Source organism: Lampris incognitus, chromosome 14, assembly GCF_029633865.1.
Source record: "Lampris incognitus isolate fLamInc1 chromosome 14, fLamInc1.hap2, whole genome shotgun sequence".
NCBI lineage: Eukaryota > Metazoa > Chordata > Actinopteri > Lampriformes > Lampridae > Lampris > Lampris incognitus.
In genome coordinates this window covers 20,954,067-20,967,971 of record NC_079224.1, presented here as the reverse complement: position 1 = coordinate 20,967,971, position 13,905 = coordinate 20,954,067, and the positions used below count along the sequence as shown (strand labels likewise).

General features: G+C 44.7%; 1 protein-coding gene across 2 annotated transcripts; it reads right to left on the bottom strand.

Annotated features, from left to right (window-relative positions):
* Window positions 1–249: 249 nt before the first annotated feature.
* On the bottom strand, window positions 250–13,440 carry c8a (complement component 8, alpha polypeptide). Of its 2 annotated transcripts, none has more exons than XM_056292713.1 (11): window positions 13,220–13,440; window positions 12,983–13,100; window positions 12,114–12,261; window positions 11,826–11,973; window positions 8,638–8,827; window positions 8,360–8,542; window positions 6,594–6,834; window positions 5,390–5,521; window positions 4,792–4,949; window positions 4,351–4,576; window positions 250–470 (listed from the first exon to the last, which is right to left on the bottom strand). In XM_056292713.1, the coding sequence occupies exons 1-11, from the start codon at window positions 13,318–13,320 to the stop codon at window positions 319–321; spliced, it is 1,797 nt and encodes a 598-aa protein (XP_056148688.1). In that variant the 5' UTR covers window positions 13,321–13,440; the 3' UTR covers window positions 250–318. The 2 variants fall into 2 exon arrangements, with proteins under 2 accessions (XP_056148688.1, XP_056148689.1); XM_056292714.1 differs by having other exon boundaries at window positions 4,351–4,445.
* Between the last annotated feature and the right edge of the window lie 465 nt (window positions 13,441–13,905).

Here is a 13,905-nt window from a genome sequence, read left to right as displayed (position 1 = left end):
GGGTGGGGCTTCATAAATTGATGATTTGATCTGATAGGCTGTATGTAAATTAATGAGTTTCAGAAGAAGGAAAAAAGATCAGCTGAAAGAAGCTGAACTATGGGAGCTATTCTGAGAAGAGAAAAACAAAACTGAATTCTACCTTTTATATTTACGTATATTTCATTTGAAACAACAACAAAAAAAAGACATGACAAATTGCACGATGATCAGAGTAATAAGCGATGTTAGAAAATGTTAGTGTTTCAATTTTGGTCCAGCTTTAAGTAAGCTGCAGTATGATTAGGAGGCAGTGGATTCTGGCTGAGAGACATCACTTCAACAGTGCCCGCTCTGAGACGAGGAGCCCAGGCAGGTGACTCCACCGTTGTCTGGCGGGGGGTTGTTACAGGCCCTTGTCCGAGTCTTCCTTCCCGCCTGACAAGATGACCAGGACCCCCAGCAGGACCATGACCCATCTGTCTTGCCGTCTGTCAAAGGGGGAAAATGATGAAATAACCACAACGGATGAAATCACCACAACACTTTTTCATAAAGTACATAAAGCAAAAAGTTAATGTCTGAAAGTGCTGTATCAAAGAGTAAATAGGCCATTTTAGTGAGTTTGCTGACATCTACAGGTTAAAAACCATGTAAAGGTTAAAAACATGGCATGCTGGTCTTGGTACTCTGTGATGCTCTGTTAGCATAGCATGAATGTGTCTGCTGGATGTAAATGTACTTAAGAACCAGCATTGTCAGGACTGTAAACACCTGTTAGTACTGTCTTTGTCTGTTTCTTTGCCAATGCTGATAGGTGTGCTGGCACACACTAAATCAAACAGACCCATCATTAATGTTATTAGCTGCAGCTGTGTTTATGGTAAATGGACTGCATTTGTATAGCATTTTTTTCCCCAAAGCACTTCACAATTAATGAATCAGAATCATGTTTATGGGCCATGTAGTTTTTCACACACATGGAATTTGACTCCGGTTTCGTGGCTCTCTCAGTGTACTTAACATAGAATAACAACACTACAACACACAACAATCTTCAGATCTGCACACAAGGATTGACTTATACAGGTGATAAAGTGCAATGGTGCAGAGATGGTTTCAGAGATGCTGAAATAAATGTCAGCAGGTTACTTAGATACGTGCCTGGGGTAGATGGACATGACAGAGCATACCAGTATATGCACAATGTACAGTATAGTATATACAAAATGGTTGGATTTATTTGACAGCGTTAAGCATTCAGTTGAATGACAGCCTGCGGGAGGAAACTGTTTTATATCTGGTTGTTTTGGGGTACAGTGCTCTGTAGCGCCTACCAGAGGGGAGGGGTAGGAACAGGTTGTGACCAGCATGTGACGGGTCTGCAGTGATGTTGCCTGCCCATTTCCTGACTCTGGAGATGTATAAGTCCTGAATGGAGAGCAGGTTGGCACCTATGATTTTCTCTGCAGACCTAACTGTCTTTTGTAGTCTGTCCCTGTCCTGTTTGGTGGCCGATCCAAACCAGACAGTGATGGATGTGCAGAGGACAGACTGGATTATTGCAGAGTAGAACTGAATCAACAATTCCTGAGGCAGTTTGAACTTCTTGAGCTGGTGGAGAAAGTACATCCTCTGCTGGGCCTTTTTGATTAGTGTGTCTATGTTGGATACCCACCTGAGGTCCTGGGAGTTTGTGGAACCCAGAAATCTGTAGGTTTTCACCACAGAAACTGTGCTGTTAAGTATGGGGGTTGGGGGGGCAGTGTTGAGGGGCTCCTCCTGAAGTCCACTGTCATCTCCAAAGTTCTGAACATGTTCAGCTCCAGGTTCTTATGGCTGTACCAGAGGGCCAGCCAATCATCCTCCCTTCTATATGCCGACTTGTCACCATCCCGGATAAGGCCAATGATGGTTGTGTCCTCCGAAAACTTCAGGAGTTCAACAGATGGGTAGAGGGGGCAGCACACATCCCTGGGGGGTGCCAGTGCTGATTGTCTGGGTGCTGGATGTGATTTTCCTCAGCTTCACCTGCTGGCTCCTGTCTGTCAGAAAGTTTTGAATCCACTGGCAGATGGAAGCTGGTACAGTGAGCTGGGTGAGTTTGGAATGGAGGATATCTGGGACAATGGTGTTGGATGCTCAGCTGAAGTCCGCAAACGGGCCCTTGCATGTGTGCCTGGGGAGTCAAGGTGTTGGAAAATGTAGCGCAATCCCATCTTGACCGCATCCTCCACTGACCTGTTTGCTCAGTAGGCAAACTGCAGAGAGTCAAGCAGGGGGCCTGTGATTTCCTCCAGGTGGGCCAACACCAGTTTCGAAGAATTTCATGACCACAGACGTTAAGGCAACGGGCCTGTAGTCATTTAAATCCTGTGATACGGGGTTTCTTGGGGACCAGGATGATAGTGGAGCTCTTGAAGAAGGAAGGGACTTCACACAGCTCATGTGATCTGTTGAAGATCAGTGTGAAAATGGGGCCCAGCTGGTCAGCACAGACTTTAAGACAGGAAGGCGACATGCCATCCAGGCCTGGTGCCTTCCTGGTCTTCTGTCTCTGGAAGAGCTGGCGCACATCCTCAACACTGATCCTGAGTGCAGATGGGGGGTTTGGTGGGGAGGGGAGAGCGGCTGGCAGGCGGTGCAGTTGGATGTGTACTGTGGCTGAAGAGGGTGAGGGGTGTAAAAGTTTGCTTGTCAAACCTGCAGTAAAACCCATTTAGATCATCAGGCAGTTGAAGGTTCCCTGCAGTGTGGGGGGATGGTCTCCTGTAGTTGGTAATGTCTGTCAAAACTCTCCAGACTGATGCTGGGTCACTGGATGAAAACCTGTTTTTCTTTTCAGTGTAGCACCTTTTTGACCCAGCAACCCTCCAGTTACCAGACAACCTGCTCTACCTCCTGATCCACTGCCGCCCACTGCCATTTATCCTGCTATGCTAATGTAGCGAGGGAGTTCAGGGGGCAGGCGGGAATCGAACCTGGGTTCCCTGCATCATGGGTGATTGCGCGAACCAGTCAACTAAAGAGTCCGACCCGTTAGCCAAGGGCTAGCGAGTCTACACATCCATGGTCATTACACTGTTACGCTAACGTCACAGAGTACCAACACCAGCGTGCCATATAACCTTTACAGCAGGGGTGCCCAACTCCTGGCCTTGAGGGCCGCAGTGTCTGCAGGTATTTGTTGCAACCATGCACTACACCACCTGACTTAACTAATTAGCTCAACTCTTGGACCAAGGAGGGAAAGGAATTAGTTAAATCAGGTGGTGTAGTGCATGGTTGCAACAAATACCTGCAGACACTGCGGCCCTTGAGGCCTGGAGTTGGGCACCCCTGCTTTACAGGTTTTTTAACCTGTAGATATCAGCAAACTCACTAAAATGGTTTCGTTACTCTTTCAACAGTAGCACCAAGACAGTTACTTGAAATATAAAAACAAACCAAAGAGAGAAATCCATCAGTGAATACAAGTCAGCAGAGGGCGTATCCTCTCTGCTCAAGAGAAGTACTTTATCAACGACTGCGTTATTTTACGTTTTTCTTCGAGGAAACCCAAGTCTATCTTAAGTTTTCTCAGTTGCTTTGGAAATTAATCAAAAATTAAAAGTAAGATTTGATCAAAGCTGAATGACACATCCAAAACTGCCCGCTCGCTTGGCAGCTTCCCTTCTAGCTGTGCGATGAAAGTAGGCTGTTCTGTGCACCCATAAGAACCTTCTCCGAGATTGTCCTGGCTAACCTTGTCTGTCATCCAGTCAACAGCAGGAACGGATAAATGCACTGGTTTGCCAATTACTGCATATCCTCATGACAAAACAAATAACATTTTAAAGAAAGTTGAATCACTTCATCTGGGCACATTTATTGACAGAAACATTTCTGTCTGTAAAGGTTGTGTCCAGATAAACTGATTCAACTTTCTTTGATTTTCTTTTTTTTTCTCCCCAATTGTACCTGTCCAATTACCCCACTCTTCTGAGCCATCCTGGTCATTGCTCCACCCCCTCTGCTGATCCGGGGAGGGCTGCAGACTACCACATGCCTCCTCCGATATATGTGGAGTCGCCAGCCGCTTCTTTTCACCTAACAGTGAGGAGTTTCGCCAGGGGGACACGCGTGGGAGGATCACGCTATTCCCCCCGGTACCCCCCCCCCGAACAGGCACCCTGACTGACCAGAGGAGGTGCGCTAGTGCAGCGACCACGACACATACCCACATCCGGCTTCACATCCGCAGACACAGCCAAATGTGTCTGTAGGGACGCCCGACCAAGCCGGAGGTAACACAGGGATTTGAACTGACTTTCTTTATTTTACCAGGATTATTGGGGATGCATAAAGACAAATAACATTTTACATTTTTACCTCTGCCATTTGTCTCCTCGCACGCTTGTCCAAGATACCCTGTCTTGCAAATGCAGCGACATGAGGTACCAAATAGCATGGGTATCCCATTGTGCCTGCAGGGAGCGCAACGGCATGAGTTAAACTGCAGCAGGTACTCATCCCAGGCCTTCCGCAGGTTGGCCAGCCTCTGACCTACATGATCAGCTGCCGTGCTGAGGCGCACAAGCTCATAGATTGGCATGGTCTAGATCAACGGAGAGGACAGAGAGGAAGAACAGAAGAGAGAAGGCGATAAGGGAGGACAAAGAAGGAGAAATAAAAAGGCGAGTGAGAGTTTAGACAAGAGCGGAGAGAAGGCCATCATCAGATTGGCAGGCTAGGCTGAAGAAGAAGCCGCTGTTTTTCCTCACAATTGAGCTGGACTTTTACATTGACATATTCTTTTAAAATTTGTGTTACCTCAAACTCAATGAGTGTCGGGTTATACTTGAGGGTTTCTCCCCATTTCCTGTAAGTGTCAGGGTCCCTGATAGCCAAAAGGGTGCTGCTGCTTTCTGTGATGCCCCCCTTCACAATAGTGACGCTGTCTTCAATAATATCCAAGTGAGCGCCTTTCACTGTATTTCAATAAGAAGAAGTCATGTTTAGTAAAGTTTCTACAGTGGCACTGGAAAAAAAAAAACATAACACCATCTGTCGGTAAGAAAAAAAAAACCCTATAGTTTGGTGGCGAAAGGTTTTAAAATGTTTACTAATCTATCATTTTGAAATAATTCAGCCTTCAGAAATTATGTACGCAAGAACACAAGCGCAAGAATTTCATTGTATTCTAAATACGTATGACAATAAAGTTGAACTTGAATTTGAACTTATATTCAATTAAAGCATTTACGATGCTATTTTTTTACAAAGTTATAATGTTATACAATAATTGGAGCAAATAACAAATTATTCAAGAAAATACAATAAATACCATCTTCAAATATTTACAGAAATCTTTTATCGATTCTTTGGTCTACCTTACAAAGAACACTTCAAAAGCTTTGCAAGGACTCACCTGTGTCGTACTCCCCAGTTTTTCCACAGCCGTTTGCACGCAGTGTGAGATCAGCTGACACCGATTTGCTAATGGTTTTGCTTATACCAAGTGTGGCACCAATGCAGCTGCCAACTTGTTGACCTTTGACCCCTACAAAAGTTAAAGAGCACAAAAGGAGCTCGTTTCACAAGCATGGACACATGATGGAGGCACTGTTGGACCTGGCATTTATGGAGACAATATCAACACCTGTACAGAGTTAAAGCCAAAGTCTGGGATTTTTCCCCATTAATTACATTTTTTTTTGGATCCGTCTGGACCATGGAGTCATATGACATAATAGTAACTGCCATCTTTACCATGGTTGAAGACAACCCACCATCAATCCCCCCCCCCCTCTTTTTCTCACCAGTTGTGCCCAGTCAATTACCCCACTCTTCCGAGCCGTCCCAATCGCTGCTCCACCCCCTCTGCCAGTCTGGGGAGGGCTGCAGACTACCACATGCCTCCTCCGATACATGTGGTGTCGCCAGCTGCTTCTTTTCACCTGACAGTGAGGCGTTCACCAGGGGGAGGATCACACTATTCCCCCCAGTTCTCTTCCCCCTAAACAGGTGCCTCGGCCAACCAAAGGAGGCGCTAGTGCAGCGACTAGGTCACATACCCACATCCGGCTTCCCATCTGCAGACGCGGCGGATTTTGTCTGTAGGGACGCCCAACCGAGCCGGAGGTAAAACAGGGATTCGAACCGGCGAGCCCCGTGTTTGTAGGGCAACGGAATAGACTGCCACACCACCCGTAGGCCCCCACCATCAAAAGTTTAACCAGGTAGGACGAACACCGGTGCAGCGGCGAAGACCCTCCTACTCAAGCAAGAAAATGGATTGAAACATGAATACGATGTAGTCATGCTCTTTCTTGCTGGAAAGCAGATCCACAGATTCTACAATGAATATTACAGCAGAACAGTATTCCCAGATAGTGCGGTGTAGTTTGTAATACATTCAATTGCTCATGTTAGCTTTGGTCCGAGGATCACATTTTTACAGTGGTGGGAACTGTGTATTGTTGAGCAGATGGCACATAAGCTATAATGCCTGCTATTAGTTCCCACTACAGGGAAAGGGAGGGTCGTCTCAGGGAAATCACGGATTTCAGCTTTAACACAACATGAGACTGAAACTCACAAGACAAGATACAATGATTAAAAGAAAAAAGTACCCAGTTTTAACATAGAGGTTTTGTTGACAGCTGCAATGTACTCCAGGGTTCCTCCCATCGTTCCTTCAGTGACATAATGGGTGCCAAATGTGTCGAAGAACTGGGAGTACGTCCCAAAGTTGTACTGCTCCGGGAGCTCCATGAGGGAGACGTACAGGTCGTCATGGAGCATCAGCTTATCGCTCCTTATTTTAAAATTGGCTGTTTGCACTTGGGATTGAAGTCTGATGAACCCCAGATCCTGAGGACGAAAAGGACAACAAAACAAGTCAAGTCAGTTTTATTTGTATAGCCCAAAACGTTGCTGGAGATTGTACTGTACTACTATACTTAAATAGCTGTACTATTACAATGGTTAATTTGTACTTGCAAAGACTCAACCAAAGCTTTCTTTTTTTTTCCGGTGACTATTTTTATTGAGGAAAACAGATATGAGCATCGGCTGAACAAGCATGAACAACTCAATTACAAATCAAACTACGTCATGGTTGTGGGTTCATGTCTCATCTTTAGAATAAGTATCAACAGGCAATTCAATATTTTTAGTGTAAGTGAAGCAGATTAGTTCCCCATTTTCTCCAAAGTAATTTGTCCCTTTCATTCTGGAGTCTTAGATTAAAGGTCATACACTAAATTTGTCTAATTCTCTTGATAGCCTCTAGCTAATGTCTCGATATCGGGTGGGGTGGGGGGTACTCAACCAAACACTGGAAAAAGTTCATTAAATGCACGAAATAATTCCCCCCCCCTTTTTTTTCTCCCCAGTTGTACTTGGCCAATTACCCCACTCTTCCGAGCCATCCCAGTCGCTGTTCCACTCCCTCTGGGCTGCAGACTACGACACATCTCCTCTGATACATGTGGAGTCGCCAGCTGCTTCTTTTCACCTGGCAGTGAGTAGTTTTGCCAAGGAGACGTAGCGCGTGGGGGGATCACGCTATTCCCCCCAGTTCCCCCTCCCCCCGAACAGGCGCCTCAATAAACCAGAGGAGGCGCTAGTGCAGCGACTAGGACACATAACCACATCCGGCTTCTCACCCGCAGACACGGCCAATTGTGTCTTTAGGGACGCCCAACCAAGACGAGGGAAACACGGAGATTCGAACCAGCAATCCCCTTGTTGGCAGGCAACGGAATAGACCACTACGCTACCTGGACCCCCCCCCATAATCCCCCCCCCACATAGAAAAAAAACCCCCGCTCTCACAGAGCGGGTTTTCTATTTCTATAGTTGTCCCGTCCTACCGATGAGACGTTAAACTGAGGTCCTGACTCTCTGTGGTCATTAAAGATCCCATGGCACTTATCCACTGTTGTCCTGGCAAAATTCCCAACCTGGCTCTCTCCATCTGGCCACCTAATCATCCCCCCATGTAATTGGCTCAATGATTTACTCCCTCTCCACCTCAAGCTGATGTGTGGTGAGCGTTCTGGTGCAAAATGGCTGCCGTGCATCACCCAGGTGGGTGCTACACATTGGTGGTGGTTGAGGCGCGTTACCCCCTTCAATGTGAAGCGCTTTGTGTGTCTAGATAAAGCGCTTTATAAATGTAATCCATTATCATTATTATAGTTGAGACCCCCCCCCCCAAAAAAAAGCCACAAGACACTCCTATGGCCAGCCTTTGAAACCTCTGTAATGGCCTGAAATTGGCGCTGACCACGATTATTCACCAATGGTATCGAATTAAAAAGCCACCAGCGAGGCAGCATTGGAAACTGATTCTTTCACAGCGCCTGGGGAAACTCGTGAAGATGTACTTTACCTGGGCGTTATGTTGTGTCATATTTGTCAGAAACTTGGCTTCGCTGCTTCCTTTCAGCCCCACCTCCACATAACTGATCCCGACTGTGAACCCGCCATTGGAAGAGCTTTCTTTTTTCCTTGCTTTCACCAAGTCAACAAGGTCCTCATAGTACTCATTAGAGCCTTCTGAAGCCGCTTGGGCCTAAAACAGTTCAAAACGTTCATTGTTAAATGTTTTCTTTCCAAGATCCTATTCAAAATGCTGACAAAAGAAATGAGAAAACACTCTCGTCATACCATAAAACGGTAGTAATGGTAGTTGTAAGGTTTTCTAAAGTTTTTGTCTTCTTCATTGAGGTGCAGGTTCTCACAGAAGGACTCGTAGCCGAATTTCTTCCATTCCCCATTATAAACATATTCACACTGTCCTCCGTAATACTTTTGATCGAGAACCGGATCCATAAACTCGTTGGTCAAGACGTTGTAGCTGGGCAAAGTAGACCAGTTTAGATTATTTATTGGATCAACACATGAAAGTTTCATTCCTCGGGCTGTGAGGTTCCTCAACAGCCTGAACACTTAGACCTTCCATAAAATGACTTTTTGACCTTCTTACTCACCGTCCGTGTCAGGTGTGCTTGTGATATTTAGGTCTGTGAAGTAATTCTTGTTTTTAATGCACTTTTTGTTTTTAATATTTATTGTGTGTTATTTATTTTTATGTGGCACTGAGGTCCTTGTGAAACGTAATGTCGTTCCCTTCTATGTATGAGACATGCATATAAAGCAATGACAAATAAAAGCAGTCTAAGTCCAAGTCTAAAGGCAGCTAAATGAGACATCTGTGCTAAACCATGAGGCTAAGGCATGAGTGTTATTGGCATTCTTGTGGACTTCTATAGCAATCTTACTCTGGTGTCTCCATTGTAAAAGTTTCAAAGGAAAATGCTAACCTAGGAATATAGGACAAGTGTCCCTATAGTTTTAATTGTCCTTATTCTGAGTTTTAAAGTCCCACTGGAGTACTAATCACTAATTACTAATCACCTCGTATGTGTTATAGGGAAAGACTGGTAACCTGAGAAATAAAGTGCATGCATGTTTTTACCTGTACACCAACATGTACACACACTCACACACACACACACACACACACACACACACACACACACACACACACACACACACACACACACACACACACACACATATATATATATATATACATATATATATGATATGTGATAGAAGAGGCAATGCACATTAATTAATATGAGCACTTGGGTCCATCATGTAAATGTGCCAGATTTAGCCATACAGGCTAATTTCCATCTGCAGCCCCTGGTCAGCTGATAGCTTATAAAAAACGTTAAAAACATACATCAGCACATAAGCACAAATAGTGAAACAATGACATAACCACCAGTACAATTTATGACAACATGTTTGATTGTCAATTAACTACCATTTTATAGATTTTGAGGACGGGTTGAAGAGTTGAGTGAGGACATGCAGGTGGCTGGTGTGACAGAGGAAGATGCAGAGGACAGAAGAGATGGAGGAGAAGGCTGACTGACCAAAGGCCCTTTTTCTACATAGTATTTTACAATCCCCTCTGGTAGTAGCTCTGCTAGACGAGTTTGGATTTTGTTTAAGGAATTAATTAATTGAGTGGTGGGGGGGGAAGCAGATCATATTTACCCACAAGTAAAATATCTACAAATGTGACCATGTTTTTCCATCTTAAGAAATCATACTTAGTTAAAATTTTACAATAACGACGAGCTTGACTTTATCCCATTGTTTTCAAAGCTTGCCTATTAAGTGTCTCTGCTGATTGTAATGTGGTTCTACCTGTCTGTGTGCGTGAATCACCGCATCGATGTACAACTTTGAGGCCTCGGTGATTAAATTGTTCAAAATGTGTCTAAAATTTGCCAAATTGAACTTGATTCTGTTCACAACATCTTTTTAACTTGTGTTTTGAATGTAAGTTGTGACTCGTATTATTATACCTAAATGTTTAAACTCACAGCAAGAAGGTCCTCGGTTTGAACACTGGGTTAGTCCAACCTTGGGGGTCGTCCAGGGTCGTCCTCTGTGTAGAGTTTGCATGTTCTCCCTGTGTCTGCGTGGGTTTCCTCCGGGTGCTCCAGCTTCCTCCCACAGTCCAAAGACATGTAGGTCAGGTGAATCAGCTGTACTAAATTGTCCCTAGGTGTGAATGTGTGTATGTGTGTGTGTGTGTGTGTGTGTGTGTGTGTGTGGGCCCTGTGATGGGCTGGCGGCCTGTCCAGGGTGTCTCCGCGCCTGCAGCCCAATGACTGCTGGGATAGGCTCCAGCATCCCCGTGACCCTGAGAGCAGGATGAGCGGTTTGGATAATGGATGGATGGATGTCTAAACTCGTGCACTACAGATAGTCGTCTCCCTGCTACACTGTAACATCTGGGTCTGGATCTCTATTCAAATATATATGTCGGCATTGCTTGTGCACGCTGTGTATGGTGTATACAATGTATGTATTCTACCTCATCACTGTACTCTTACGCTGCTGAATTTCCCCTCTGGGATTAATAAAGTGTAATCCAGTTCAATCCAAAGAGTATCACAAACCTAGAGAATTGATCACGAACATAGTCATTTAATTCCTCTGCATAATAGTAAGTGTAAATGCATCTAAAAGTGGACGTTTGCCTCTTAACAGTCACTACTGCCGATAAATTACATTTAATGCACAGCTTGGGATGGCGTGAGATGTCGATGGACTGCATTGATTAGGACATCTTCAGCTCGCAATTCACAGTCATGTAATGCCCCCTAAAAAGTCAGCTCTCGATGGGAATCGTTTGACATCGGGATCACATGGTGGGTCGAGTAAAGCATTCATCCATCCATCCATCCATTATCCAAACCACTTATCCTGCTCAGGGTCGAGGGGACGCTGGAGCCTATCCCAGCAGTCATTGGGTGGAGGGCGGGGACACCCCCTGGACAGGCTGCCAGACCATCACAGGGCCGACACATTCACACCTAGGGACAATTTAGTACGGCTGATTCACCTGACCTACATGTCTTTGGACTGTGAGAAGAAACTGGCGCGGCCAGAGGAAACCCACTCAGACATGGGGAGAACATGCAAACTCCACACAGAGGACGACCCGAGACGATTCTCAAGGTTAGCCTACTCTGGGGCTCGAACCCAGGACCCTCTTGCTGTGAGGCGACCGCGCTAACCACTGCACCACCGGGCTGCCCCCAAGTGTTAGCTTTTACAAGCAGATTCTATCCAGAGGACAGAACTGTTAAGTGCCCATGATTTATGAGCATGTTTTGAATGCTGCAGGGGAAATAAGTAGGCTACTTTAACTAAGCTGGTGATCAGCTAACAGCATTCCATTGCTGTACAGTTGAAGGGCTAGTGTCACCACGGCCGTTTTTCAATGCTGTTTGGAGTAAAGCAATGTAACTTTAATGGAGGTTTACCCCTGAACACCACGTTTTGCCCCGGGGATGGGCTGGAGAGTGGAGCACTTGTCATCTCTGGAGGTCACCCGCTCACAGCCCTCCTCATCAGAGTCATCCTCACAGTCCGGCTCCCCATTACAACGGAGAGACTGGCTAATGCAGCGGCCTGGAGGGGGGAAGGAGACGGACGCGCACGTATACATATACACACACACACACACACACAAATTAACACTGGAGAAAATGTTTTTAAAGATTATTTTTTTAGATAAAATGCACTGCCTGAGGGTTGCTCATGTAACTTGCCCGTTCCTTTGCAGGTGAAGCTTTCTTCACAGTAATCTGGCTCCAGACACTCTGTGGTCGCTCTCGGACATGTGAATGTGTTCCACAGTTTATCAACACAATCTGACCCACCAAACTGAGAGGGTCGCTCCAAGTAGCGGAAACGGTGCTAAGATGGATGGGAGGGGAAGCACTTTTAACAGCTCAGGTCATTAAAAAGCGGCTGTGTCCGGTTAACCACCGCGTCTCTTATGAATATTTGTAAGGATGCACAGTTAGAACTTCCTCATGATGTGATTATTGTTCAGAAGTTTAAAACTGTATTAAATAATTCATGGCAGCATTTCTGTATTGATTAAATGACATCCCCTGAAGTATACACAAGAGGTCCTTCGGAACAAAAGTAGTTTGTATAGAAAACAGTTTGGTCAATAAATTACTATTCAAAGGTTAAAATGTCAGTCTAATGGTTGAATCAATTTTTTTTCCATTGAATTTCTAAGAGCAGGAGTGCTGACATAGGGATACCATCAGTCTTTTGGACCAGGTCCCATTGATTATCTCATCCACAATGAACTAAAGACTGATAACAGATCAGCACTTCTAATCTGAGTTGTCTTTTTAAATCCAGTCCAGTTTTAGGGGGTAACTGATTTCAGATTGTATATTAAGTCTATCAGCCAACATCATCACTATGCTATGCAAACGACATACGACATTTAATAATCACAAAACATAATAATCGATCGAAGAAAAAAGCTGTTTTTCATTCATACGTCAGAAAATAAATGAATAAAAAAATAAAACGATGTGTGTTTACCACAAGTTTTCATTCAATAACAGCAAAGGTTTAACAGAAAAGAAATGGCTTAAGGCCAATTTCACCATACCTTCTTATCTGTGCAGGAGTTACAGGGGCTCCAAGATGACCAAGCTCCCAGCTTACAATTGATGGGTATTGGCTTGTTTACAGCTCTTGCTCTCCTTATGACATTTGCTGCAGCCCAACTAAGCAAAAAACGACCAATAAATAAATAAATCCTCAAACCATTGCAATTTTGTTCAAATTATTGAGTGATGCAATAACATGAATCAGCTTTATCTACTGAATGAAAGTTATACTGCACCCGTTTTCAGCTGTGGTCCATGGGCCCTTCGATGCATCCACAATTGGAAAAGAGTTAAAAACAGAATAAAAGCCCAAGAGTGTACAAACATATGCATCCATTATACAAATGGTAATATCTCTTCCTGAAGATTATTTTTTGAGATCATCGAATGTATGCTGAATGTAAGTTTTCATTCGGAAATCACTTCTGCCACTGAAGTCCGACCAGTGACCACCAAGAGTGAATGATTGATCGTGGGTAAACAGTTGAGACTGTCGCTCTTTGTCCTTGTATCAGTATGGCAAGTAATTTCTCGTAACTCCACACACACACACACACACACACACACACACACACACACACACACACACACACACAAAACCAAATTGTGTTCCAGAAAATTTTCTGGGTCTCAAATTCAAGAACAGCTCTGTAATATAATGTAACGTGCGTGTATAAGAAGACACGCTGGCCGCTAGCTGGCGGGTCTGATCCTTTAGTTTAGCGGTTAGCGATGTCTGCTGCGGTGCGGGCGATACGGGTTCGCTTCCCGGCCGCGGCAGTTCCTGTGGTTGCGTTGTCCCCCGAATTTGCTACAATAACAACAACCAGCGTCGTATATCTTTAAAAAGTTTGATGATACGCATAACGTCCAGGGAGAATATATATATTATATAGTTGACAGCAGGGAATCTTATTTAACA